Genomic DNA, 26,484 nt, shown 5'->3' with positions numbered 1-26,484 from the left:
ACTTGCCCCGAGCATCGCCTCGAACGTGACTCAGGCAGGGGAGTCCCTTGTTGTATGACGTCTAAATTCACTCCCCTTGCGTGGCTTCCACTATTTGCGATTGCAAGAGGCGCGGGGTTGGCAGAGCAGACCGCCAGCATTATTACAATTGTGCATTGCGTTGTGAATTTATCGTCTCTCGTGCACACGCGCCATTCTTCAAGTCTTTGCTTATTAAGACTGCCGTGTCCGTTTGATCGTGCTCCCTTCAGCCTCCCAGATGAGCTTCTCATAAAGAGCAGCTTCATACTCCTTCCCTCTTTTTTTCTATATCCCTCAGGCCTTTCCCCACGTCTCGTCGCGAGTAAAGTCCCGCCGCTTGTGACCAAAACTGTCAAGCCTATTGTTCGGCCTACTTCATAGATCCTCTCTACTTGTCATCACGTCTCCAGCTTTGCTTGAGTTCCTCTCTCTCTCTCTATCGTCACCTTGATCATCATCAACCATGGCCTCAATAGCAGCGCAGCGTCTCGAGGGCAAGACGGTGCTGATCACCGGTGCCTCCAGCGGCATTGGCCGGAGCACGGCCTTTGAGTTTGCTCGTACTGCCCCCAATTCCGGCCTCAAGCTCATCCTTACTGCTCGCCGCATCGACGCGCTCCGGCAGATCGCAGCGGACATTTCCAAGGAGACCAATGACAACGTCAAGGTTCACACCGTTCAACTTGATGTCAGCGACCCTGCCGCCATCCGGAGTTTTGTCGGCGACCTGCCTGCCGAATTCCGTGATATCCACATTCTTGTCAACAACGCCGGCCTCGTCAGAGGCGTGGCCAAGGCTCCTGAGATTGTCGAGGAGGATATGAACATCATGTTCCAAACCAACGTCACCGGCCTGATTAACATGACCCAGGCGATCTTGCCCATCTTCCTGGCGAGAGGCTCCGAGGGCGGCGAGGGTGATATCATCAACATCGGCTCCATCGCAGGTGAGTGCCACGTCCGCTGATATATTGCCTCCCGCAAGTCCCAAGAGACTGAACTGAATGCAGGCCGTGAGCCGTACGTCGGCGGTTCCATTTACTGTGCTACCAAGGCCGCCGTCCGCACCTTTACGGACAGCCTGCGCAAGGAGCTCATAGCAACGCGCATCCGCGTGATTGGTGTTGACCCCGGTCAAGTAGAGACGGTATGGCCCTCTGGTCTCTAGAACCTCCACTCCATCAGAGCGAGCCTGGCTAACCAGTAGTCTAGGAGTTCTCCGTCGTGCGATTCTACGGCGACAAGTCGAAAGCGGATGCCGTTTATTCGTAAGCTCTTGCGATCTTTCTTTGGTCCTATTCGTCTACTTCTAAAGCTAATCCGAGAAACTCTAGTGGTTGCGAGCCTCTGACTCCTGACGACATTGCCGAGGTCATCGTTTTTGCTGCCACTCGCAGGCAAAATGTTGTGATTGCAGATACACTGATCTTCCCAAGCCATCAGGCAAGTCTTCCTCGAGAGGTTTCTTTGACTTCAATATACTAATGACGTCATAACAGGGAGCTGCCACAGTCATGCACCGGAAGTCTTGAATGCACATCTTAAGAGTGGTGGAGTTTTCGTGTCAAGAGCCAGAGAGGTGGACGACAACGCCTCATACATGAACGTAGCTGAGAAGCAAAACGAGGGCGATTCCATAAACATAGGAAGGCTGATCAGGCTTGCCCCCCTCTTCTCTCTCGTCCGGCTACGATAATGAGGTGAAGATAGATTTCCTTACCGCCTATTACAATGCTCTGTAATGGTACACTCCGTGGAAAGTGTATATTCAGTGAGTGCGCTTGAAGGGACGAGGGCTCGTAGTGTAGCGAATTTCTCAAGTGGCATTAACTAGATGTACAAAAGCAACTTCCTATCTAGATCACCTAAATCGCTCATGTTAGTTTCCGGCCTCCTTGCAAGTCTTATACATAAGGCGTGATGACCTGTAAGTTGGTGATCAGGACTACCGTAGACTCCAGTCCGATATCTTACATGTACAAAGAAGAAAACAGAGAAGGCGTTCCGGATCAAGAGGTAACAGGGCGGCCGGCATGAACATTGTGCCCATATCTAGCCCAAAGAGCCCATTTGAGATTGAGATACGGCTAGTTCCTGATTTCCACAGGCAGATGATTCCCCGTTCTCACCGCGGTGGTCGGGGAAGAAAAGAATTCCCAGACCAAAGCCTAATTTCATTAGGATTGTCGGAAGCCGCCCAAGTGGATTTCTGTTGGGCGTTCAGGGTCATTCATGGGTGAGTTTCCACCCCTCTCCGAGATTACTAGACTAGTATTTATTACAAGCCGCCTGTTCTCCTTGCATTTGAAGTACATCCTCTTTCCTAGTAATTGGGACTCGTAGAAAAGCTCATGTCTATGAGCCGGCGGAGTGATGACGGTAAGTTCCGAGGATACTCCAGGATCTGCCCCGTAGACTAGAGATCATAGAATTAGTAACTTGCGATGAAATCGTGAACTCCTAAAACAGGAGAAGGGTTCTCGGCGCACCCCACAACTTACCTCGCCTACTGCCTTGCTAGATAAGGAGAGAAAAAGCCTATGGAATCCATCGAGTCCTGGAAACCGCGACGCTATCTGCGTCACCAGGACGGACGATTTGTGAACTACTTCCATCAGCTCGGCCTTGTTGGGACTCCTGGACCCAACTTGTGAATGTTGCCCCTGTCTTGCTTCTAGGCATATGTAGCCTACTGTGGCGGCCACCAGGTCGTAGGAGTCCAAGAAGGATCGTGTTATTGGCCACTGTCCTGCACGGTCGTAGGATGTCATGACGAATCGACGACATGAAGCTCTGGCGTCCTTCTGGATCTCGGCTATCATTCTTGCGGGGACGATGCCGGCTTCAGTGTGGCGCTTTTCTTGATCACCTCGTCCCCCGTCTTCCAAGAGCGCTACTATCTGAAGCAAGCCGCGGCACATAAGCTGATCCACGCTATCTTCCCATAAGCGGACCATATCTGAGGATGAACTAAGCGGAGGGTCGAAATCTCTCCAGTTTGTGAGGTTGCCATAGTGGGACAAGGGGTTAGCTCGGGAGTCGGTTCGAATGTTAGAGGTAATGTGCGCGTGGCGGATGAAATGAAGGCCCAGGGCCTCTCTGAACTTGGACAGTCCATGTAAGGGCGTCCTTGACGGGGAGCTTTCCGACTTCTCATTGGGGGGCTAGCGAGCCAGAGTCAGTCAAGGCAAGGAGTGGATGCTACTAGGAGAGAACAGGGTCGTCTTGGAGAAGACTTACCTGAATGCTTATGTCGACATCCCGCATTCCAAATGGTCTATCCATGGCAATAGAAACCCAGCTACAGCGGAAAATGTTAGATCGAGATGCGGTCCTTTCTCGGGATGAGGCAACGAGATTGACGCTATTGGGAAGGTTGAGAAGAGACTGTTCACGCACCGGTCCAGGACATATACGCTCCAGAACAACCATCTCGCTTCCTCAATCTCCTCGAGTGGCAGGCCGGTCTGGCTCGTGGGTTCCTTGTGGAACCCGGCAGTGATGCATACGCGTATAGCCCATCCGAGAAGATGCCATGTTGACCCGCCCCCAGGATGCACTAGCGAGAATGCGATGAGGAGTAGCAGGCTGCGGAGCGAGTCCGCATAATGTCTTGATCTGAACACAGCAGGGAGCAACCTGGTCGCAGCCGCATGTAACGAATGGGCATAGTTTGCTAGGCGGACAGCGTCCTGGGACACCATGATGCCAATGGCGATCTGAAGGTGGATCTCAAATAGCTCAATCGCACTGGTGTTGGCCTTGGCATGAGTGTTGATGTCAGGCTGGCCATATTGCTGCTCAGGCGCCACGGCAGCAAGAACATTGTCCAGGTGGGACACCAAGGTGGTTTCGTCCGGTCTCACGAGGCAGGGGATATGATACAGAGCGTCAAGGTAACCACGTATGTATTTCACGGCCTCTTGACGCGGGGGAAGAGCGCACGGAGTCACCCTATCCAGGTCGCCCTGACCCAATCTGCTCGACGTGGAGGCTGATGGGTCGTGGCCATCAATGGCGAGGGCAGCCTGGACCATGTGCAACAAGTTTAGCTTGTCAACGGACTGGTCTGGCTCTGCCCGGGACTCGGCCATGGCGCGGTTGGTCAGTTGGCCAATGGCCCCCATCGTGTCACCCACGGAAGGGTCCTCGTCGTCAGCTGGACGCCCAGGCTGATGGGGATCGCCGGCTGGCAGTGGCACAGGGGATGTCTCGCCGGCGGCAGGCGGCCCCTTGGGGTCTGAACCCGGCGGGCCGTCCGGAGAGGCCGTTGACACACCTCGGCCCCGCAGCCGAAAAGGCTTGGCCTGCTGGGTTGGAGACCTGGAAATCATGGTGGCTGTCGTTCCGTTCGAGGGATTCCAGGTAGCTGCATTGGACCAACATTAGCGGTGCGGCGCTCGTTAGCGGGAAGACGGGGGAGCGCGGGCGAGACTTACCTCTCGAGAGTTGCATGCGTAAGGGTAACATCTTCGAAAGAGTCCTTTGGGGGTGCTGCCCGAGCAAGGCATTCGAACCCACTTCTCTGGCAATTTGTGCAGACTGGGAGTTTCCGATCGCACTATGCACGAGGAGGCAGAGCAAGAATCAGTATGTTGACCTTCTGCTCGAGGTTCTTTCAAAGACAAGGGCATCTGGAGGAATCTGAAGCCATATGCTCAATGTCAGGGCTGGGCGAGTGACTGGCCAAGAGTTTTGGAGATGTGAAGCGACCCCCCCACCGTTGCCCACCGTCGCTCGCAGCACCTCGGCACGTGCTCAAGATGGTTCACTTACTCTCTGCTTTCGTCTCCAGCATCGTTCGCAGGCCCGTGTCCGCTTGCTTGGCGGGGATGATGTTCGTTGGCGGTGACCTTCGCGTGTGGGCGGACCAAGCCCGGAAACCTCGGAAGGGGGCCGGGAGGTCATTGGGTCGGAAAACGCTCCGTTGAGATACTCCTGTCAGTCATGGGACAAGCGGAGCCACCAGGCGCAAGCACAGTATCGATATATGTCCTTTGCCAGCAGCCGAAGGCTTGTGAGAAGCAGCAGTCGGTAGGCCCAGAGATCACCCAGGAAGAAACCCCTCACCCCAGATTTGGTACCACCGTTTCCGGGTAAGGGGTGAAATGGTGGGGGGCCACCGAACTCTCCCGAGATTGGTGGATTCGCGGCCGAAGCTCCAAGCCCTTCGGCCCCGCGTCCGACAATCGGCCCATGTCCTGCCTGAACCTCACATTTTGAATGGGGTGATGACAAGACAAGGGCAGCATATTACCAATCGTGAGTTACTCAATTGTACGTTTTCAATCATCGGAAAACTTTACCTGAAGCATAGGCATGGATCCTTTCGGCTAGAGACCACCCGCAAATGACCCCACACCCGACTGCCTTGACCTCCTGTCATGCTGCCAGTGTCATTCGCTCGGCCTCCTCCCGACAGGTGGAGTCATCACGGCTCGAGCCTCTCACTTCTCGTTACCTTGGTTGTGTCCAGCTCGTCGCATCTGCATAGACGTCATATCTTAAGTCTTGGCCAAAGTGCCTGCCCAATCCAGCATTTGGGCAAGGGAAAGGAAAAGGCATGAGTGGTAGGATATGAATAGATACACATGGGTGTGATTGCTCCTTGATTCTCCTGGGGTTGGTGCAGGGGCTGGTGTCCGGTCAGTCTATCGCTGAGCCCCTGCTCGGAAACGGGCTCCGGTCCGCCGTCCTTCCCCTTCTGTGATTGAGATGTCCTCGTCATGAGTTGCCTGAGATGCCGATCCGAAGGGTACGCTGCTAAAGCGGATCAGGCCGCCAACTCGCTGCCCTTAGCGTCTTGCCTTGTTGCAAGTGCCTCAAACGTTGCCGGCAGGTGGATCACTCTGGTCTCGAACGGGTATCCTTGAAGTTTGGCTTCTTATACATTATATCCTGGCCCCTTCTCGTTTCCTGATTCCGTCCCGTCCTCATTACTGACATCCATCCGGTCAATTGCCTCCTCTGGACATCCACGCGACGCATCTCTTGCACAATGGCCCTGCCCGTTTCGTCTGATCATGACCAGGCAATCGCATCGCGGTCTAAGCCGACGGTCTACCTCCTCGACAACTTCCATCCGGACGTTATAGCCTTCTGCGAAGCCAACTTCAACCCCATCACCCAGAAAAACAACCCAGAGGAGCTTGCCAAGTGGCGCGAGAACGCGCAGTACATCCTCGTTCGTGGTTCCCGGGTCACCGCAGAGGATATAGCAGCCGCGCCGCACCTCAAAGCTATCGGGAAACAGGGAGTCGGCATTGACAAGATCGACGCCGCCGCCTGCAAGGCGCGCAACATCCAGATCTTGAACACGCCTGGCATCAACGCCCAGGCTGTTGCCGAGCTCGTCCTCGCCTTGGCCCTGGGTGTTGCACGGCAACTGGGTCCCGTCCTCGCCAAGCAGGCCCACGGCATCCTTGTCCCCAAGGAGCAGTGCATCGGCTTTGAGCTACGAGGCAGGACGATCGGCATCATCGGCATGGGCAATATCGGCTCTGCCGTCTCCAAGATCTTTGGGGCCGGGTTCGACTGCCCGGTCATCGCCTATGACCCTTTTGTTCCCGCTGGTGCATGGCCGAACATTCCCCACGAGCGTGCCTCCACTCTCGATGAAGTTTGGGCCAAGGCCGACATCATCACTGTCCATATGCCCCTCACGCCAGAGACGAGGGACATGATCTCCTACGACCAGATGAAGGCCATGAAGCCATCCACTATTCTCATCAACGCCGCCCGCGGCGGCATCATAAACGAACACGACCTTGAGCGGGCTCTCTCCGAGAAGCTAATCCTAGGAGCTGGGCTTGACTGTCACGAGGAGGAGCCTCCGAGCAAGGACAAGTACGGCGCAATGTGGGACTTGGGCGTCATGAGCACCCCTCATCTTGGTGGCACAACCGCAGACTCTCAAAGAGCTGCAGGCCTGAAGGCTGCCGAGAACCTCCTTCAATTTATCCAGAAGGACACTACAGTATAGAGAAGGGGAAAAGGCAATCACAGAATTCAACAGGATTAATTATATATAGTTCAACTTGCTCCATGAGGCCCCGTGGGACAGTCTCAGAACCCGCCCGAGAACGTGTTTGGGATTTGCCCAAATGAGTCTGGATCTCCGTAGATGTAGTCCAACAGGGTGTTGTCCATGTTCCACAGCGTCGAATCGTCCGTGCGTGTCCAGTGCAACAGATCGTCGCTGAGCGTGTTCAGCTCGTTTGAGCCTACAGTAAACATTGTTTCGCCAACGTCTCCAGCGGGCAGGCTGAAGTTTACCTGCAGCGGACCGGTCATGGCGAATGCTCCTGTGGAATGAACGCCGTCGAAAGGTTCGGTAGATGGCACATGTTGCTGAGCGCTATGCAGCGGGACATCCTCTGCCAACAGCATGCTGACAGGGGCTCCCATCGTGTCGTCCAAGACTCTCTGAGCCGGTGTTGTATCTTCGTGGCGATCCGCGTTGTAGCCATTCGGCGAGGAAGGGGCGCTGCCCGGCCTCGACGATCCCATGCTTTCCACCAGAGCTTGCTGGATCTTGTGGGACACGTCGCGATGCAGTGCCGCGTATACGGTCACGTACGGATTGGAGTGAACCAATTTGGCAGCCATGTCTGTGAGGGTGGCCTCGCAGGCGCGAAGGCCCTGGGCGGAGGCTGACAGATCTTTGTACGACAGTGTAGCCTTGGATGAAATGCAATAGATGACAGACAAGCCAGCCGTGAACATCATGTGGAAATAGTTTCGCGTGTGTGTTACCAGCGAGGACTGGCAAAGGGTCGAATACCGCTCAATCACCTGCAGGGCGGCGTGCAGGAGGTGGGCAGAGAATTGCTTGGGGAGAACACCGTCCCTGCGGGGCACGAGATCGACAGCCCTCCGCACAAGATATAGCTTTTCTCGCGCATACAAGAAATTGTTCCAGTCCGGCAAGTGGTATACGCAGGCTGGGTTCGCAATGACCGGCGCCGCTGCGCGCCAGACTTCAAGATCCTCGAGCAGCTGGTTGAGGACCATATAGATGCGACCAATAGTGAGATGAGGCTGCAGAGATGCCGAGGTGCACTCCTCTCGGAGATGGGAAAATTCAGTGTGTATACGGGACGAAACCCGCCGAAGGGTGACGTTTCTGAGAAGGACTGTGGTCTCGGTGGCCACAGATGGGTCTTGAGGGATTGCCACGGAATCAAGGGACTGGAAAGGCCCGTTCCATGTTTCGAGGTGATGATCGTCAATGTCGGCAGGGAGACCGATACGAATATCACGGTCGTCTATGGCGAATGGCCGATCCAAGGTCGAGGAACAGTATCTGTCGAGGAGATAGAACTTCCAAAATACGCGGCGCCGTCGCTGCTTTTCTATCAGTGGCAAGTTTGCCGGTCCGTCATGAGCGTGGAGCTCGAGCTCGATGCAGAGGCGGCCACCTAATCGCACGATGTCCCATATGGACGTCCCTGGATAATGTCAAGATCTGAAAGATGACGTGGCGTGGACGAAAGGTGAATGGGTGTCCTTACCAATATTTTCGTAGATTCCGTAGCGGCATATGAGCAGCAGATTCTCGAGCGACCGCATGCCCCATGCGAGGAAGCTCGAGTCTAGATACTGAAGAGCTGCCATGTAGTAGCCCTCCGGATGCTGGTGGTGTAGGCCTTTACGGTATGGGATAATGGAGGCCAATGCATAGATCATGAAGATCCGGAACAAGTCTCCTGTGTCGGGTGCTTTGCCGTTGCTCTGATCTACGTAGACGCGGGAGTGAAGATCCCACACCTCTCGCCGAAGAAGGAACGGCCCCATTACATGTGCCCAGCTGAGACTGCTCACGTTGTTAGTCTTGCGATCGCGAGGGCGCTTGAGTGCTTTGACTGACTATCGCTCGACAAGAGAGCTTCCCTCTGTTGCCGACGGTAAAGAGCAAGGCTTGTGAGTCGCTTCAGGCTCGCCAGATGCTTTCGTTAATTCCCGGAGCAGGCCCGCGTTCGACTTCCTCCAGCGACCATCGGAGAAAAGCAAAGACAAGAAACTGGACGCTCGCTTAGCTAAGTGCTCATGCTGTCCATGCTATGAATAGCCAAAATCCAGAGTCGGTCTTACCTGAGTCCACCGCGGTTCATCACCGTAGACGAGCTGCTCATCGACGGGACGGACGGTGCATCTTGAGGTAGTCCCTGAGCAGAGCTAGGGGTTCTGATAGAGGCATGCTCGGAGGGTGGCGAAAGCCCTTGCTTTTGTTCAAGGCGTTGGATGTAGCTAGGACTGGAAGTCAACACATTTTGAGCCTGCAGCAGCAGGAGATTTGGGGTTTCTCACGATCGTGACACCATCCGCTTCGTCACGGAGTTGTAGACGAAGCACTGCTCCTTTGCACGACTGCAATTGGCACATGACGGGCGCTGGTTGTCGCACTGAATGACTCGTTGGCTTCTGTCAGCATGGTCCGTTCTTGACACTTTTCTCTCTGGATAAGCAAGACCATACCTTGATCTTCTTCTGCGAGCAAGTATGGCACGCGGGGAGGCGAGGGAGGCGAGCGAATCGAGGCAGTTGTGAGGGCGACAAAGCCGATGGCGGTGACTGCGCGGGTCCAGTCAAAGCGTGGGACGCCATGCTTTGCCTCACGAGCCGGGATTGGCACCAGGGCTCGGTACCAAGATCTAGCGACAAGGTAGGCTGCCGTTTCGATGCTGATTGGGGTGGTGAGGGGCCATCCGTCGTGCATCAAACTGGAGGCTCTCGGCAAGTTCTCGGCAGACACACACATCCTGGGGAGGCGGAAACAAGCCGAGCGCGGAGGTGGACGACTGACTAAAGAAAGTTGGTGGGGCTGGGGCGGGGCAAGACGGCCGCGTCTTGAAAAAGTACTTGGCGTAACGTAATCCACAAGCAAGTGAGCCACACAAGCAAGTGAGCCACCCACCAGGTACCCGTACTATAATGTATAAGAGAATTCAACCATAACGCCTGAAATCAATTGAAACTATTCAGAATCCTCTTCTTCAGAGGCAGATACAACTTTCTAACACGTACGAGCATTATGGCCGGGCTCGCCGCAGACGCCACATCGTCGCGCACGCGTTTCGGGCCTCCTCGTACGACCACTATTCTAACTCGTTTCCGCCCTCAACTGCTCCGTCGCGTCGATTTGAGCCTTCAAATCCTTTGCCTAATTAATCGTAAGGGACCCTCCTTTCTATAGCTGTTTTCTTTTCGTACGACGACGGCGGCTAAGGCGGTCATTTGCATCTCGAAGTTTAGCGAGGTTATAGCGCATAAGGGTCTACTCGTACACCATTATTATAATTCCTTTATTTAGCTGCCGAAGGCTCTCAATAATAGATGACGGAGAGCTATTTGTCACGATCCTGCCTCCGGGGTCAACCGTCTGGCAGGGCGCTGGGGTTGCTGTTCTGCAGATAGGTAAAGCCTGCGCAAGATCAACTAACACTCTGCTGTCGTTCTCTCTCTGGGTTGTCGTTCGTGTCTCTTGGAAGAGATACCAGTCTCGGCAATTGAGTGACTAGTTCAAGTGTGGGTGAAACTGATACTTAGATTGATCGCTGAAGTACAAAGGTAGTGACTGTGTATCTAGGAGATCCTCCGCATCTATATATCCTTTGTCCTTCATCGTGGTCATGCCGTGCTCGTCTGACGGTCATGGTGGTTTGTTCGTGACCATCAGTCTTGGCATTCGTGACGGTCATGCAGGTGATGCATGACCGGTATCCTCCGTGCCTTATCCTTATCGTGATCCTTGCACATGCTTACATAAGAGACCTGTGACGGCACTGCCACCTGATCCGCCCTTGTCCTTGGCCTGATCCTGTGGCCTAGTTGTTTGTGCTCTTCTTTGCCCAAACAACCGTCCCCTGTTGGTCGGGTCGTCACACTATTCTAGTGTCGTACGATGCGATTTCTAATATACTCCGTCTGCGATTCGGCCTCAATTGGGTTATTCGGCGTCTTTAAGACCTAGGGGGGTGGTAGTCCAGCAGAGGAACCTAGCGGTGTCGGCGTATGAAACTTCACATCTAGCTATGAAATTACATAATTCGGGTCGTACGGTACTAGGCCTATCGCTCTAAAGCCTGCCTAGATGTTTGATTTGGTCATTACAGCGTCGTACGCCTTATAAAAGGCTGGGAGGAAGTCCTCCTTCGAAACGTAGGTTACGTACGCCCGTATTAGACCTTCGATTTCTTTACCGTACGCCCGTTTCAGAAGTCCAAAGCACCCAACATCGAAAGGCTGGAGCTTATACGACGAGTAAGCAGGTATATAGAGCGTTACAATGTTCTGCTCCTTACAGTAGAGCTCGAAATCGACAGAATGGTAGCTTTCGTAGCCGTCGAGGATAAGGAGGCGGTAGGCGCCCTTCGTACGACTCTTTATATGGAAATCGAAGTGTTTTACCCATTCTAGGCCTCTCTCATTCGTCGTCCAACCGTTTTCTAAAAGCGCGATTACCTAGTCGGGCGGTAGGGGGCTATTCGCGGTCCAGGAGTTAAGGTGGACCTTCCCGGCGAAGATAATATATAGCGGGATTGAATAGCTATACGACGCGATACCCTGGATTACTGTAACCCATTCCTGATTCCCTTGTTATATAGCTCTTAGTGTGACGACCCGACCAACAGGGTGTCACGATCCGATCTCCGGGGTCAACCGTCTGATCGGCGCTGTGGGGTTTATGTCCTGGATAAGGTAGGTAGCAACCTCATGCAATACTGACTCCGTGCTTGTCGTGTCTCGGGGGTTGTCGTTCGTGTCTCTTGCGAGATATCACACTCGGATCAATTGAGTGACTAGGCCAAGTGAAGGGTGAGAGTGATACTTAGATTGATCGCTGAAGTACAAAGGTAATGACTGTCTATCTAGGAAATCCTTCGCATTATATCCTTTGTCCTTCATCGTGGTTCCAAGGAGGTGTGCCCTTGGATCGCTGGATATGTTCCGATCCACATATCCTGGATCGCTGGATATGTTCCGATCCACATATCCTGGATCGCTGGATATGTTCCGATCCACATATCCTGCTGACATAATGAAATGCTTACGTAACCTGGGGTGTGCCGTCCCGCGTGCATGACCTGCCCTTGTCCCTGGCCCGATCTTGCGACCTGTTGGTCGGGTTGTCACACAGGGGACGACTGTCTGGGCAAGAAGAGCACAAACAAACCAGGCCGCAGGATCAGGCCAAGGACAAGGGCGGATCATGTGGCAGTGCCGTCACAGGTTTCTTACGTAATCACGGGCCAGGGGCACGATAAGGATAAGAAGCGCGGGTACGGTACCACCGGTCATGCATCTCATGCATGACCGTCATGAGCGCCAAGACTGACGGTCATGACCAAACCACCATGACCGTCAGCCAGACATGTCATGACCACGATGAAGGACAAAGGATATAATGCGGAGGATCTCCTAGATAGACAGTCATTACCTTTGTACTTCAGCGATCAATCTAAGTATCAGTTTCGCCCACACTTGAACTAGTCACTCAATTGCCGAGACTGGTATCTCTTCCAAGAGACACGAACGACAACCCAGAGAGAGAACGACAGCAGAGTGTTAGTTGTTATTGTACAGGCTTTACCTATCTTGCAGAACAGCAACCCCAGCGCCCTGCCAGACGGTTGACCCCGGAGGCAGGATCGTGACACTTAGCTTCCCGCGTTAATCGGAGGTTGTAACGATAGTTTCGGCGGAGATTTTACCTATCGCGAAGCCCGTTTCGTTAAAGTTGTAGATATCGTTATCGTAGATCCCGTGTTTCGCGATTATGTTTCGTACGAGCGAAAACTACGCGCGATACACGTCCGGATCCTCGTAGAGGACTCTCTAGTAGTCGATTCTTCGATTAAAACGCGTACGGAGCTCAGGTCGGCGTTGTACGAAGTTTAAGGCCCAGTTCGTTCCGACGTATGGCGCGTCGCGTTCGCGGAGGAGTCGATCCGCCATTTCTCGAACACTACCTAACCGCGGTGGAAACGATCGCGAATCTAGGTCGATTATATATCGTACGACGCTATCCTCTTCGTACGAGGTCAAATTCTGGTTATGTGGTCGGAGATCGCGTTTTGCAGGTCGGCCGGCTCGTCGTCGCTGGAGGGTTGCACGGGATACATTATACAATAATGCAGCTTGTCGTACACTTAATTCTAGGTCTGATTGGAGCGCCTGAAGCGCTAGAATAATGTCGCTTTCAATTGATTGCCGTCCCATAATTGTTGGTGGAGAAAAAGGGGAAAGAAGGTAGCCTCTACGGAAATGACGGAAAGTGGCTCACTTGCTTGTGTGGCTCGCTTGTGGATTACGTTACCCGTTCTTGTTAGCTTCGATAAACCTGGAGAAGCACAGCTGTCTGACATCACTTGCATTCTTTGTGTACATGAAGGGAGATAGAGTCAAAAATAGTAGGCCGGCCAGTCTTGACATCAACAAACACGTGGCCGTCCCACAGGTCACCCTAACACAAGCGCCACACCGCAGCTTCATTTTAAGCAAGGAAGGAGAAGACATTCCATTTGAATGTTGGCTATGATAATCTCAGAGTAAGCAGGTTGAAATCGTCCCCAGGGAGAGAAGCAGCGGTGCGCCCTATTTCATCTCCTCTAGTCAAGAGTCTTGAAGATGGACGTCGGTTTGTCGTCTGAAAGGTCGCCCGACGCCGTCCAGTGCTGGTGTTTGTGGGCCTTGCGCTCTGACTCGTCTGCCACCGCAATCGCTAGATCGGCTGCCGTTATGCCGGTCAACCGCCCCTCAAACATGTTGTCAGAGACCTTTTGGCCAGTGAGTGGCACGTCATCCACAGCCACCTCGTAGCTGCCAGTGCGTGTCCCAGGCCGGTACAGCGGAGGCGGCGACACAAAGGTCCAGGAGAACGAGGTGTTGCCGTCGAAGAACATGAACGTGGTCCTCACTGCCTGGATGAACTCCAGAGCAAAATCCTGCGATCTGGCCTTCTCCTCGTAGTCATCGATGAATGCGCGCGTCTCCTCCGTCGCCTGGCCTTGACGCTCGGCCACGCGTGCGGTGCGAAACTCGCGCAGCGCGGAACCCATGGGGCCTAGTCTTTCCACCAGATAAGACGTGTGGGCTTCGCTGTCGGCGATGGCCCTGCGATAAGCCACCAAGAAATCGGGGTCGTCTGCCGTGCAGATGCCTGTCGTTCCAGGGACATGCAAGCTGCCGGCGCCGCCAATGAACATGAAATACAAGTTTTCGACCTGTCGCACCGCAAGGACGATGCGGCGAACGACCTCAATAAATGACCCTGCGTGTGAGGTTGTATCAGATCTAGTGCGTCTTGCATACTGTGCCACGATGCTGCGGTTCTTGTGAAGGGACTCGCCGTATTGGTGGTCTACTCACTGTATAGCGAGGATCCTGGACCTCCTGGTTGAGGCCCATAGCAGCAGATGAGCACATCGAGGCCACTGAATGCCTCTGCAAGCGCGGCTATACTCAGCTGCCCGACGTCGACAGACTTGGCGACATATCTGGGATGCGTGCCGAACTTCTCGGGGTGGCGGGATATGCCCACGACGGTGTGTCCTCGCCCCAACAACTCGACACATACATGAGATCCCGTGAAGCCGGCTGGACCGATGACACCGACAGTCAGTGGGGCCGACATGGTTATCCTTCGGACTTGATATCTCTCCGAGATGTTGCGTAAGGACAAGGGCAGGAGGATGGCGATGATGGAGAATGGCCGCCGAGGGGAAGCTATATTGCGTATGGTCAAAAATTGCGAGACAAGGCGTTGCGTTCCATATGGTGGGTTTGTCCGTACAAATTCTACAGTTGCGGGGTCTGATCAGCAGCGGGGTCGGATTGTGGACGGGCCGCATGTCCTCCTCGCAGTCACGACATACATGAGCGGCACAGTGGATACCCTCCGCACAAGAAACACATCAACTGACGAGTGAGGACTTGTGAAGCTTCGAGCCTGCTCTAAAGCAGCAGCTCGCCTCCTCTTCCATTGGCGCTAATAAGAATCGAATTGGAATCGAGCTTTATGTGCTTCAAGGTCTTCTCAGCCATTCTGGTGAAGCCTAAGCCTACCTAATCCAGCCAGGAAGCCATAGTTGATGGAGAGCATCAGCTGCATCCAGAATACGTTGGAAGACGACAGTAGCCGTCTTAGGGTCTTAACTACTACTCTGGACGAACCATGTCCTCCGGACCTGATATTTGCAATATCTAGGAAAGCTACTCCAGAAGATATCATGTCAGCCTTGCCGCTCCGCCAAGTTACCAACAGGACAATATCTGCCTACTCTATCTTCCGTTCGACCAAGAGGACCAGGTGGAGCGATTAAACTAGGAGGGGAATGCTTAGGCTGCGAGACAGAATGGACCAGGCCGCATTTGTCGCCAGTGCCGATTTCTAATAGTCAATGACCATGGACCGATCAAGCTAGTCCCAATTTCCCCTTGTCGGCGTCCACGTGGTTTGTGGCTGGCTGGTTGGGCTCAGCTCGAAGGCTAGGCCCGGCGACCCTACGTTGTCTCAGCTGTCGACTGCATTCCTTCGCTCAAATACTCTCCATCGAGTTAATTGAAGGAACGGCGTCCGCATAGGACTGGTCAATGAGAACTTGTACCATGGTCGATGCAGTTGAGCATTCTTCCATGCAGGTCGCGATGTCGACATACTCAAGAAGAATCCGGGATGGTGTATGAGCTGAGAGAACAGCGTTGTACTCGCGTCGAGTTTCTCCAGGGCTAGGGGTAGACCACAGCTGAGACCCCAGATTTAGAGGGACATGCAGGGTTCGGATTAGATTTGGCTAGCACGGAGGGTCGTCCCGCCCTCGTGCCGCTCCGCAAGCCACAAACAAACCCGGGATGCCCATCACATTCAGCTGGTCTCAAAGTGGGGCTAAAATCAGGTCCAATTGCCCATCTAGGAATTCCATGTCTGCTCTCGATCAGCTTCGGCGACGCCCTGAGAATACCAAGGCGGGCTCCACAACCAATCTTGCCGGACTTGGCCATCAGATCCGGGGGGGCTGAGCATGCAATGCATGCCCGGGTGGCTTCTGGTCTCGTGGGTCGGAGCACCCTCCAGTTCCGGACAGCATTCTTGGCCGTGAGCTACTTCGTGTACCACAGCTGGGTGTAAGTACCCCATGTATGCAGAAGCGGAATGGTTTTGCTTCGGGCATGCATCACACTAGTCTGGCTCAAGGCCGTACAATGCATTAGTGATGGCGAGACGCAGACTCTGGTGTGGGATGCTGTGTCTCATTTCGGTGGGGTATCCGAGGCTCACATTCGGATATGGGCATGCTCCCGAAGCTGCTGAAGACAAGCCAGAGTCAAGAGAGCGCTTCACGGATTCATATAAAGACTGAGATCAAACCGGGCCAGATGCAAGAATTGTTTGGCGACGTTGCTCATATTACCCTTGACGAATCTTTCCTATCGCAGACCATCTTGTACGCTGATCATCGGCAAGCCAAGATTTTGACCCAGCGCCCTGGCTCGACTCTGTGATCTCATATCCTGCTGCTGTCCATTTGTTCTCTTGGGGAGCTGGCGTGGAAGGTGAGATCGCCATCCCCAAATTCATCCTCGTGTTGGTTATCAAGCACTGAAACTCAAATCTTCACCGTCACCAGAAAGCAGAAGAAGTCTTTAGGACGCACATCGACATCAGCTTCCCCTCCTGTCGAGTATTCCAACAAAAGACCAAGCCTTGCCCCGTCATCATCAGCAGCCAAAATGGCACCCAGCATGCTGTCTCCCCACCTCCCGGCTGCGGCTGCCCTCACCATGCCCGATGACCCTTCCTCAAGTTATTTCAGTCGCAGCGTCAGTGCTTCATACTCAAACCACCATGAGGAAGAGTTCTCCGGCAGTGTGATCGGGAGTCGCCAGCTGTCTTTTGGCCCTCCGTCCACAACAAGGAAGGTGTCCACGGCCAGCGTGTCCAACCTTTCTCATCTTGTTCACTCCATTAGACAACGTAGCTATGACGAGCTTGGCCGCGCCATCCTCAGTTCCACATATGATTCACTGCGTGAGTGGATCAGCGAACAGCGCATGAGTGAACTGCCCCCGGAAGGAAGCAGTTACGACAAGGTACTCGCGTGGGCCCAACTCTTTGCTGACCGGCTGCACTCTTTCGAGTACGCCGTCCAAGAGATTGCTGGCGACAGCTACCTCGCCGCACAGCTTAGCTATGGTTACTGTTCATTACTACTGGATGTAAGTTCTCGGGCCTTGAAAGTGTTGTCCGTACGAGCTTGATCTTCTTCTGCTGACGCCTCTCCTCCTATCAACAGCTTGGCCAGCAGAACGCGCGAGCCTTGATGGTCTCGTTTGGATTCTTCTACAACATGTCGATCCCGCTGGTCGATCTCCTCCAGCGTACCGAGCTGTTTGGCGCCTCGCGCGAGATCCGCGACCATGTCATCATGGCGCTTTCCGATCTGGTCACCCTGGTCGCCAGCGTTGCAACGCACTTCCACGGGCTGATCAACAACTTGACGAAAACTTCGGTTTCTGTCAATGTCTATTCAACGTTTGCCGGCCAGATCAAGGCATTCCTCGGCCGGTGCGAAATGACCTCTGAGCTCATGTGGACGCATCAACTGCAGAAAGAAAGAATAGATGGTAGCAAATGTAAGCCCCGAGTAAATCTAGTGCGTCGCACATGGACATAGCTTACTCACATTATTCCCCCGCAGTCGCAAGCATTAAGCATGTGCGAAGGTGGCTGGCGCCTGAGGACCATGTCCTCGAGCATCTCGCCGACTCAGCCTCCCACCTGGCCCATGAGAGGGAGGAGCTGACGTGCCTGTACATCGGCACTCATCTTACGCGATTTCTGAGAGGACCGCAGAAGATCATGTCCCTGCATGGTGCACCTGGCTCGGGAAAATCCGTATTGGCTTCTGTCATCGTTGACTATCTGCAGCGGCCCATTGCTGGCATCAAGTATAACACGCTCTTCGTGGCCATCGGTAGGTTCCTAGACCAACTCTAGCTGTTCCCAGGCAATGGCGTCTAATGTCCCGTGCAGACTCGAGAATTCCAGTTGAGGCTATGCAGCGAGGAATCGCTCGGTGTCTCCTCAACCAGCTATTCCAGCGATGCATTGGAGATGTGAACCTTCTTAAAGTCCTCGCGGACGCGCACGAACGGTCCCTCAAGTCTACCACTGACGAGGCTTACAACGACATTCTCTGGAAGGCACTTGCGCGGGCCGTGTCCATTGCCACTAGTAGCCTCCCGCAGCTCGTTCTTGTTGTGGACGGGCTGGACGAGTGCAAAGGTGGCGAGGGTGCCCTTTACCAGCGTTTACGCTCAATCTGCACGACCAAAGGCGTCAGTCCAATCAAGTTGATCGTCACGGGCGCGCAGGCCCATCAGGACACGCACGCCGTCCATCTGGACGAGGACCTCATTTTCGATGACATTATGAAGGTCATTGACGACTACTTTGGCGGCTGGAAGCTATACGTGTCGATGAGCGAAGCCGACCGAGACGCTCTCGTTGATCGTATCGTTACTGCGTCCAAGGGTAGTTTCGTTTGGGCCAAGCAGGCCAGTCGACTACTTCGTCGTGAAGAGTCAGCCGAAGCCGTGTCGGCTGCGCTGGACAAGATCGAGAAGTCTACAGTATTCGACTTTGTCCGCAACACATTGTCGGCGCCCGAGGTTACGGAGCAGGCTCGCATGTTGTTGACCTGGATGGTTACTTCTGAGCGCCCTCTCAGCGTCGGTGAGCTGGCGATACTCGCAACTGTTAACGTCGAGAAAAAGACCTTGGATTCCGGAGTCAAGATCAACGTTAACGGCATCCTCAACCCTGCTTGGTCTCTGTTGCATCAGCAGGACGGGCTTGTACACTTCCGCCATGCAACCTTCCGCCAAGCAACCATCGAGTACCTGGCTACTGCCAAGGGAGCGATTAAGGACCGCCATGGTGACTTTGCAGTAAGACTGCTGGTATACATCAGCTCTACCGTCACGGAAGAACACAAGTGTTCTCTCACGATCCTGGGCAGCCAGACAGTTCACCAGCTTACGACTAGGAGCCACCTACTAGACTTTGCTGTCTGCTACTGGCCCACGCATTTGCGCAAAAGCCTGGCATACCATCAAGCCACAGAGAACGGCGACAGCAATGCTGCCAGGCTTGTCGCCAAGTTCTTGCCCCAGAATATGACAGTGTGGCTGCTGCAAGCGGCGCTATGGGAGCACCGGCCAACCCCAGTCCTGCTGACGCTTTACAGCATGCTGTCAACTATTTGCCGAGAGTTATTCACCACAAAGAGTGTTGTAACACTCCAGGTGCTTATCTTCTTGGGCAACGTGTACCGGCAGGTAGACTTCACCCCCGACGCAATTACATGCTTCCACGAGGCGGCAACAATCTCCCATGCGCTTCTGACTACCAATTCCGCTATTACCGTACATCTCTCCAAGGTCTTCCTCGAGCTTACGAGCGCACTCCTGACCAGTGCCAGGACGGACGTCATGCTCCACCGAGAGCAGGTCTTGCGAATTCTGGTTGAATGCTATACTGTCCAGTACGGCGAGAGTTCTGAGTACGTCGTCAGCACCTACCAAATGCTCATCGACCATTATCGGCTGCTCAAGGATGAGAAGAAAGCCGAAGCCATTCTTGTCAAAATCCGGATTATCACGGGCAAAAGTGATATCCCCACAGCGGATGACAAGCACATGGACGGGAGTCTGGAAGTTCATCTACGCGGCCGCAAGGGCCACCCACATGGGTCTGACGTCGGCATCATCCTGAGTCTCGATGAAGAGGACTGCGATGAGTCTCTCGACTTTCATGGAGGCGTGCACTGGGAATTTGAGGTGCTCCTGCTGAGGGCGCAAGAGTATCTGGAGCAAGGGCGGATTGAACTCGCCGAACACACCTATGTCGAGATCTGGGAGCATGTCAACCGAGAATTCCGCATCTCGCATTCGTCGATCTGGGAGGAGCGCAAGTTACGCACTGTTGTGTGCTATGCGCGATTCCTCATGACGCAAGAGACCCGTGTCGAGTATGCCAGGAGTATCCTGTCCATTGCGTACGCGGAGTTCAAGTCCACAACAGTGGTTATCACGGAAGAGACGAGCTCGTGGTATCTTGAGATCTCGGCTATGATGAAGACTATGGGACTCGTCTCCGAGTCGCTCACAATCATGAAGCGTGTCTCAAGCTTTTTCCAGAGCACAAGAAAGACCGAGACCTCTGTATACAAGGAGCTTCAGATCACCATCGAATCCACCTCGGAGGAGATCTTCAAGTCAATCAGCAGTACTTCCAGCACTACCACCACTATCTCTGAGGAGATGATTGAAGAGATGGTTCTGGAGCAGAGCAAGTCCATCACAACCATCGAGCAGACAACCTTTACTGCAACATTCAGTCTCGTTCGCATCTACATAGCCGAACACCGGTGGCACGACAGCTCTCGTCTCTTGAAACAGATTCTGCGCGGGATCTGGCCGTCCTTATTTGCGGCAAACATCCAGGACGTCATCGCTCCTGCCAAGCACGTTGAGCACTGCGTCGACATGGCCACCCGTCTCGCCGAGTGCTATCGGCATCGTCGTCGCAAAGCCAAGGAGGGAGATATCAGGGTGCGCGTGTACAGAGCCATGCGGTCTTGCCGCAAGGTCGACAGCAAGCTCCGCGGGCAGGCCACGCACGCACTGGTACACTTCCTCAAGTGCGCTGAACAGACCGAACAGCTTATCGTTACCCATCAGGAGATTCTCGATGACTACACCTGCCACTACGGCAGTGGCCATGCACTTGTCGTCAAACAACTGTGGATATTAGCCGAGCTCACCCGTCCCAGGCCCATTTACATTGAGTACTACCAGAAGATCATCCGGGCGCTCCACAAAGACAACGACAAGGGCATTATTGTCTGCCATGACGCCTTTGAGCCTTTCATCATCGTGGCTACGGAGCTGTACAGCAAGGGTCAGTTTACGGAGGCTTTGTCGTACTTCAAGGTCATCTTCTCGACTTTTCTACACGACTTCAAGTGCTACAGCAAGTTCTCGGATTCCGTCTTTGCGAGAAGTGTCTTTGACAAGTACACGTACTGCTTGCGTACCGTACGGGCAGATTTCAGCTTGGTGCATAGCGTCTGCGTCGAATACCAAGCGCAATGTAAGGCAATCTTTGGCATGTCAGCGTCAATCACGGTCCATGCTACATTACATCTGGCTAGGCTATGTATGGAGTCAAAGCGCTACGAGGTTCTCGCGATCGAGCTGTTTGAAGCGCTGCTGCACATCGAGTGCGCCGAGATTGACCACGAGGAGATTTGTGGTTATCTCGAGTCCATCTATGAGTCGCAGACGGACGTGCTTACCTCGACGACCACTTCCACCACCACAACAGTCACTCTTTCATCCGAGCAGGTACAGAGGGCGATCAAGACACTGAGAAAGCGTGTGACGACGATCCGCGAAACCCATGGCTGGGCGCATGAAGAATCGCTTTGCAAATTGAGCGAGCTTATCAAATTCTATAGCACCTCTACGACAACCACTAAGGAGGAGTCGACAATCCGAATCGAGACGATCCTTACTGAGCTGAGAGAGGCGACTGTTCATATCTTGTCCGAGGAGACATCGTCGGTCCGTCTTATTGCCGCCGCTTCAACAATCGCATCAAGTTATGTGTCCTCGGAGTTAGTTCACAAAGCCATCGAGATCAAGCATGAGCTTTACCGCCAAATCATTATGAAGAACGCGAAGCAGGTCGCGTCTTGTGGATTCAACTTGACGCACAGGAATCGCGAGGTCCTCGTCTTTCTGGCCGAGTTCGAGTACACCCTTTGCCGGCACAGCAAAACCATCACTGTGACGGATATCCTGGCGCAGCTCACAACGCAGTACCTCTACTTTACCGAGTTCCGAGCTCTGATCTCAGCAAAGACGTATGATTTCTGCTCTCTCGTAGCCGCCACGTCCCGCCTCTATGGCCACTTGCAGAGCTGCGAACGATTTGACGCTGCGGACGAAGTATTTGCCGATTTCGCCAAGTGCTTCACCAGCCACGCGGCGAAGACAGTCAAGTTTGCCAAGGGTTCACACAGCACAATCTTCCTGCAGAGCGTACTGCAATACTTCAGCAAGCACCGCTCCAGCAATTTCCTCAGGTCTGTGTGTATCGGTGCCGTCCGTGATGTGCAGCACTTGCTTCAAGAAGGCAAGTACGAAGGTGCAATCGACCTGGCGACCGCCGTCTTCACGTACGTATCCACACAACAGCCCGATTGCCAGGAACGAGATGTAGCCAGGACGGTCCTCATTATGGGCTTGACACTTGCTGAAGGGACAGGTGCCAGCCATGGCGACCACCACCATCACCATCACCACAGTCACGCGGACAAGGAGCACTCTCCCTCTCCTAAACCCCGCCTTACCAACGCCCTCCCCCCGGGCGCGTCTGCCATTTTGGTGACCAAGTACTTGCCCGTCAAGGCGAACGCTGCGACCATGGCTCAGCTGCTCAGCGCCTCCACGCCCATCACCCGATTCTCCCTACGCATCCTGCTCAAGAAGACAAACATGTCTCTGATCCCGCTGCCCCAGCTGGACCGTCTGATCTCCATCATCGGCTCCCAACGGGACTACACCACCCTTTCCGACCTGCTGACGTCCCTGTGGACGTCCTCGCGTGACAACTGCGCCGCAGCGGTGGCCGGGGACCAGAAGCGCGCCAGCGCATGGCCGCGGCATATCACCAGTGCGCTGTCGCAACGGGTCATCCTCTCGCGCTATCTGGTTGGCGACACGCCTGGCGCCGTGAGGCTGGCCGAGGATGTCGTCTACAACTCGCGCCGCGTGCACGGCTCGCAGCACGGCAGGACGCTCGACATGGGCCGCTTCCTGGCGAGCATGTACACGACTGTGGCCCTGCGGTACCTGCAGCAGAGCAAAGACGGCAAGATCGCGGGCATGCCAGCGCGCTACCTCAAGAAGGCGGCCGCAGTGCACGAAGGGGTCTTGCGGAGCTTCAGTGAGGTTGGCTTCGTCGACATGGAGGGACCCGCGATGTCATGGGACCACTCCAACGCTGATTCGAGGTCCAGCGCCAGTGGTGTCGCTGGCATCCAGATCGCTGCTGCTGAGGAACCCTTCATATTCTCATCCAATGTCGACGGGACCTGCGGCGGTGTTCAGCCACGCAGCCCTGTCACTAGCACCGCTGCCGCGGACGATATCGACCAGCACTTTATGCCCACTGGTGACAGGGTAAGGCTGCATTTCCGTCTACTGAAGCTCGCTGTGCAGAGGTTAGGCGCCTGGCCGAAGGATTATAAGGAATATGAGCGGCTCAATGCCGATGTATTCCGCGAGTTCTCTGACAGCATGCGCGGCGTCGATGGGGTCGAGAAGTGGGATTTCACAAAGTTTGGCAAGGGCAAGGCTGAGGGTTCTGACGACATTCTCGACATTGAAGGTTTTAGGGAGTGGAGTTTATTGTCTGGCGATAACATACATGTCTCTAACTAGCAATAATTTTGGGAAAAGGAATTGGAAGGCGATGGGAAGGAGCTGCCTCATACGGTCAAGAAATAGCAGATGAAGTGTTGATGCATTCTCCCGAGTCGGGCGTAGTGATGGTCGCGCGGGCGCAAGAGGACTCGTGCATAGACTAAATCGATCCAGTCAAATGTCATCACAGATATGCTAAGTTACAGCCAGGCTTCTCCCAGGGTTGCCTTGCCGGACTCTGTGACCACGACCTGTGGCTGCGCATCGACCACGACGGCGACAAAGCGCACCCAGTCTTCGGTGCGATTCTCCCAGCTATACACAATACGCAGTTAGCATGTGCACACAAGCTGTTCTTGTAGAGCATTGTGAATCTGCACGCTGTTCTTGCCAAGATATTTGCTCATGCGGGGACTCACGCATGGAACTGTCCTCTCTGAACCACAGTCGACCCCTGCGGGACGACGGTGTCAACAGTTTCGGTATAAGTCGCCTTGCCACCGATAACACTGAACGCGCCCTTGGGTGCGACCAAGGTTGGGCTTCCCGCGAGCACAATCATGTAGTCGGCAGAGACTGTCCGGTGCTGTTGATCGTTTGTTGGGAAGAAGTTAGCACGCTTCTATACAACAATGTAACCCGAGATGCGGAAAGCAGGGACGGCCCATGGGGATGGTCGGGACGTTACCATGGGTGTCTTGCTGCCAGGAGCCAGGTCGAGATAGTACACAGTCGTTCCGCCCGGATATACAATGCCGGAGCCAGGTTTGGCGCCATCATCGAGTCAGTTCGGAGGTAAGCATGTATCTATATATGCGTCCTCGGGACGATTTTGGAAGCATGACGAGAATTGACTTACAAGCCGTCATTTTCAGCTGGAAACACGCTGTTGGCCACGGCGCCTCTCCTCAGCATGCCACCAAACCCCGCCACGTCTGCCACATCTATCTCTTGGACCGTAGTCTCCACAACGGGTTCATTATGGTGAGCCGGGACCGGCAGGATGTTCTGCGACAAAATACGTTGAGGGACGGGCAACGTGGAAGGACTCATTGTCGGTAGCTGCTAAAGCAAAGTGAATTATCGGAACAGGAGCGCCGATGTTATGAATGATGGAATGCAAGGTGAATGAGACGTTGTTTCAACCAGCTCCTCTATTTGCTCGTTCTTGTCCAGTCTAGTCGAGCTGCAGAATACTTGCTATACGTTCGCCACTATTCACCTTATATATACAGCTGTCGTCGCACGACTCCTTGCGCATCTACAGGTATCCTACAAGTATTTGTCAAAGCCGGATTACCCTTGCCGTCTTTATCAGCAGGCGTGTGGAAGCGCTGACCAATTTCAACACTTGCAACCAGGGGACGACCACGAAAGTGCGGCGCAACTATTACCCGCACAGACACGAGGCCAGGATAACGAGCTAATCCAGAGTGGGGACGGAAAAAAAAAACACTAGTCTGCGAAATCCAAGTCCCCGCAAATCCACTCTCCTAGCTTAAGATTTAGCTATAATTCCTGCTGAAACAGACCTAACGCAGTCAGGTTGCTCGTAGGGGCACGGGCTATAATAAGGCCTAAGCCAGACCGACGGCCTGCCGCTTATTCATCGAGGTATCGAGGCTCGAAATTACACGTGGGGCTTTACCTGAGAGCCGTACGCTGGAGCCGGCCGGACGGTATAAGGCTACAACTCTAGCGGACCGTACCGTCTCAAGGACGAGACAATACGCCACATCGCCGACTATATCTACGCCGCCGCGCCCCGATCGCTAACTCACATACCGTATCAGTGCCAGCCGAAGAATCACTACATATGGAGCAGCTGCCGGCCCCCGACGGCCCGAGCTGCTCGGGCTGCCGCTTCCTAACGAGCCGGAAGCTAATCAGGGCCCGCCGCTCACAAGCATGGGCATCTTATAGCCTTGGCGCTTGATCTCGGATTCCTTATTTTGGCCCTGCCATAAACCAAGATGTGTTAATCATTAATACCCCACGGACATACTTCCTAGCACTTGAATGACTACTTACAGGACGAGTGGGTCTGGAAGATGAAACCTCCTCGATAGCGGCTCTGCGAACTCGATATATTAGTACTGAGATATGAAGGAAACCTGGAAAAGCGTGTTAAAGACATGCTCAGCCTTGTTGGCGCCGACCTGGGTTCCGTGGCAGTGCTTTCTGTGCCTTTTCCTGCAGTATTTCAGCCATTGCGACCAGGTGGGTGTGCCGGGGGCGTATATAAGAGTCCAGAATTGGTGAAAGTGGAAGTCGACGTGGATATAACTTTATCCCATACAGCTGTGCACATCTTCAGTACGGTAGGGGTGATGAATGCGGAAGGCGTCAATCGTGCCCAACTATGGGACGCACGCAAGCTGGTATTAGAAATGCTAATACTTATTGTCCATTGATCAGAGCGTTGTCCAGAGGAGCGGGGGAGAAAGACCGAGCACCCAGATGCACTTTGCCACGCTTCACAAATTGCGCCGATTGCGTAGACAAATCGAGAAAATTCACAACACTCTCCGACCACCACTACCGACGTTAATTTTGCAATTTTACCACATCATTCTCCACGACTATACCATTGAGGCGCAGCGATAGGTCAAGACGTTAAAAGCCCTCTTTCACAATCGCTGCCGGGACAGCGCTTCACTCGCAAAGCTGAGCTCACATCTCTTGGTACCGGGATATTGGTACGATGAAGCAGAGAAGAAGCTACTCCGGTAGCCGCTCCCAGCGTGCACAGTACGCAAGGCTCCGGATTGAGTTACAATAACACCTACCGCGGGTTGTGCGCTGCACGCCGATGGAACGAGCTGTCAGAGGTGATTTTGTCATGCAGAATCCCCGCCAAATGGGTGAACGATCATGAACCCTGTCGTTGCTGGGCTTCCGCGGGCTGCCCCTTTTGTTGTGCATGTGGCAGTCTCCGCTTCTGCAGCACCCATGTTCACGTTATCG

The 26,484-nt window shown here is 54.0% G+C and overlaps 7 protein-coding genes across 7 annotated transcripts; 3 read left to right on the top strand and 4 right to left on the bottom strand.

Annotated features, from left to right (window-relative positions):
- Positions 1 to 484: 484 nt before the first annotated feature.
- Positions 485 to 1,553, top strand: B0I36DRAFT_377399 (short-chain dehydrogenase; the record flags this gene model as incomplete). Its single annotated transcript, XM_046160556.1, has 5 exons — positions 485 to 968; positions 1,032 to 1,168; positions 1,234 to 1,289; positions 1,356 to 1,464; positions 1,521 to 1,553. 5 exons carry the CDS (start codon positions 485 to 487, stop codon positions 1,551 to 1,553), a joined length of 819 nt encoding a protein of 272 aa, XP_046006242.1.
- A 791-nt stretch (positions 1,554 to 2,344) lies between these two features.
- B0I36DRAFT_368032 (uncharacterized protein) lies at positions 2,345 to 4,491 on the bottom strand (the record flags this gene model as incomplete). Its single annotated transcript, XM_046159549.1, has 5 exons — positions 2,345 to 2,437; positions 2,523 to 3,185; positions 3,262 to 3,322; positions 3,421 to 4,390; positions 4,461 to 4,491. The coding sequence occupies 5 exons, from the start codon at positions 4,489 to 4,491 to the stop codon at positions 2,345 to 2,347; spliced, it is 1,818 nt and encodes a 605-aa protein (XP_046006241.1).
- A 758-nt stretch (positions 4,492 to 5,249) lies between these two features.
- Positions 5,250 to 7,003, top strand: B0I36DRAFT_425190 (D-isomer specific 2-hydroxyacid dehydrogenase; the record flags this gene model as incomplete). The annotated part of the gene is made up of 2 exons (XM_046162317.1): positions 5,250 to 5,443; positions 6,074 to 7,003. The coding sequence occupies exons 1-2, from the start codon at positions 5,372 to 5,374 to the stop codon at positions 7,001 to 7,003; spliced, it is 1,002 nt and encodes a 333-aa protein (XP_046006240.1). The 5' UTR covers positions 5,250 to 5,371.
- On the bottom strand, positions 6,915 to 9,804 carry B0I36DRAFT_335108 (uncharacterized protein). Its single transcript, XM_046155420.1, has 6 exons — positions 9,499 to 9,804; positions 9,331 to 9,425; positions 9,115 to 9,270; positions 8,891 to 9,043; positions 8,535 to 8,836; positions 6,915 to 8,471 (listed from the first exon to the last, which is right to left on the bottom strand). The coding sequence occupies exons 1-6, from the start codon at positions 9,625 to 9,627 to the stop codon at positions 7,087 to 7,089; spliced, it is 2,220 nt and encodes a 739-aa protein (XP_046006239.1). The 5' UTR covers positions 9,628 to 9,804; the 3' UTR covers positions 6,915 to 7,086.
- A 3,670-nt stretch (positions 9,805 to 13,474) lies between these two features.
- On the bottom strand, positions 13,475 to 14,786 carry B0I36DRAFT_388279 (uncharacterized protein). The gene is made up of 2 exons (XM_046161236.1): positions 14,392 to 14,786; positions 13,475 to 14,293 (listed from the first exon to the last, which is right to left on the bottom strand). The coding sequence occupies exons 1-2, from the start codon at positions 14,654 to 14,656 to the stop codon at positions 13,632 to 13,634; spliced, it is 927 nt and encodes a 308-aa protein (XP_046006238.1). The 5' UTR covers positions 14,657 to 14,786; the 3' UTR covers positions 13,475 to 13,631.
- Positions 14,787 to 16,752: 1,966 nt separating this feature from the next.
- Positions 16,753 to 23,535, top strand: B0I36DRAFT_253284 (NACHT domain-containing protein; the record flags this gene model as incomplete). Its single annotated transcript, XM_046150745.1, has 5 exons — positions 16,753 to 17,238; positions 17,316 to 17,655; positions 17,721 to 17,996; positions 18,056 to 23,196; positions 23,251 to 23,535. 5 exons carry the CDS (start codon positions 16,753 to 16,755, stop codon positions 23,533 to 23,535), a joined length of 6,528 nt encoding a protein of 2,175 aa, XP_046006237.1.
- On the bottom strand, positions 23,489 to 24,691 carry B0I36DRAFT_34837 (uncharacterized protein). Its single transcript, XM_046156681.1, has 4 exons — positions 24,377 to 24,691; positions 24,206 to 24,302; positions 23,937 to 24,103; positions 23,489 to 23,832 (listed from the first exon to the last, which is right to left on the bottom strand). Exons 1-4 carry the CDS (start codon positions 24,568 to 24,570, stop codon positions 23,718 to 23,720), a joined length of 573 nt encoding a protein of 190 aa, XP_046006236.1. The 5' UTR covers positions 24,571 to 24,691; the 3' UTR covers positions 23,489 to 23,717.
- Positions 24,692 to 26,484: the final 1,793 nt, after the last annotated feature.

The sequence above is a fragment of the Microdochium trichocladiopsis genome, assembly GCF_020744255.1.
Source record: "Microdochium trichocladiopsis strain MPI-CAGE-CH-0230 chromosome Unknown B0I36scaffold_11, whole genome shotgun sequence".
NCBI classification, from domain to species: domain Eukaryota; kingdom Fungi; phylum Ascomycota; class Sordariomycetes; order Xylariales; family Microdochiaceae; genus Microdochium; species Microdochium trichocladiopsis.
Note: the sequence above shows the minus strand (reverse complement) of the source record. Positions and strands in the feature narration are given on the sequence as shown.

Bases quoted from the DNA above. Each gene is read 5' to 3' on its own strand.
- B0I36DRAFT_34837 (XM_046156681.1), bottom strand. From the start codon at position 24,570: ATGAGTCCTTCCACGTTGCCCGTCCCTCAACGTATTTTGTCGCAGAAC. The intron at 24,104-24,205 runs GTAACGTCCCGA...AACGATCAACAG, and splicing joins CTGGCAGCAAGACACCCATG to CACCGGACAGTCTCTGCCGA. The intron at 23,833-23,936 runs GTGAGTCCCCGC...TATTGTGTATAG, and splicing joins CAGAGAGGACAGTTCCATGC to CTGGGAGAATCGCACCGAAG.
- B0I36DRAFT_388279 (XM_046161236.1), bottom strand. From the start codon at position 14,656: ATGTCGGCCCCACTGACTGTCGGTGTCATCGGTCCAGCCGGCTTCACG. The intron at 14,294-14,391 runs GTGAGTAGACCA...CCTCACACGCAG, and splicing joins TCCAGGATCCTCGCTATACA to GGTCATTTATTGAGGTCGTT.
- B0I36DRAFT_335108 (XM_046155420.1), bottom strand. From the start codon at position 9,627: ATGGCGTCCCACGCTTTGACTGGACCCGCGCAGTCACCGCCATCGGCT. The intron at 9,271-9,330 runs GTGAGAAACCCC...TTCCAGTCCTAG, and splicing joins AAGCGGATGGTGTCACGATC to CTACATCCAACGCCTTGAAC. The intron at 8,837-8,890 runs GTCAGTCAAAGC...CAACGTGAGCAG, and splicing joins AGCTCTCTTGTCGAGCGATA to TCTCAGCTGGGCACATGTAA.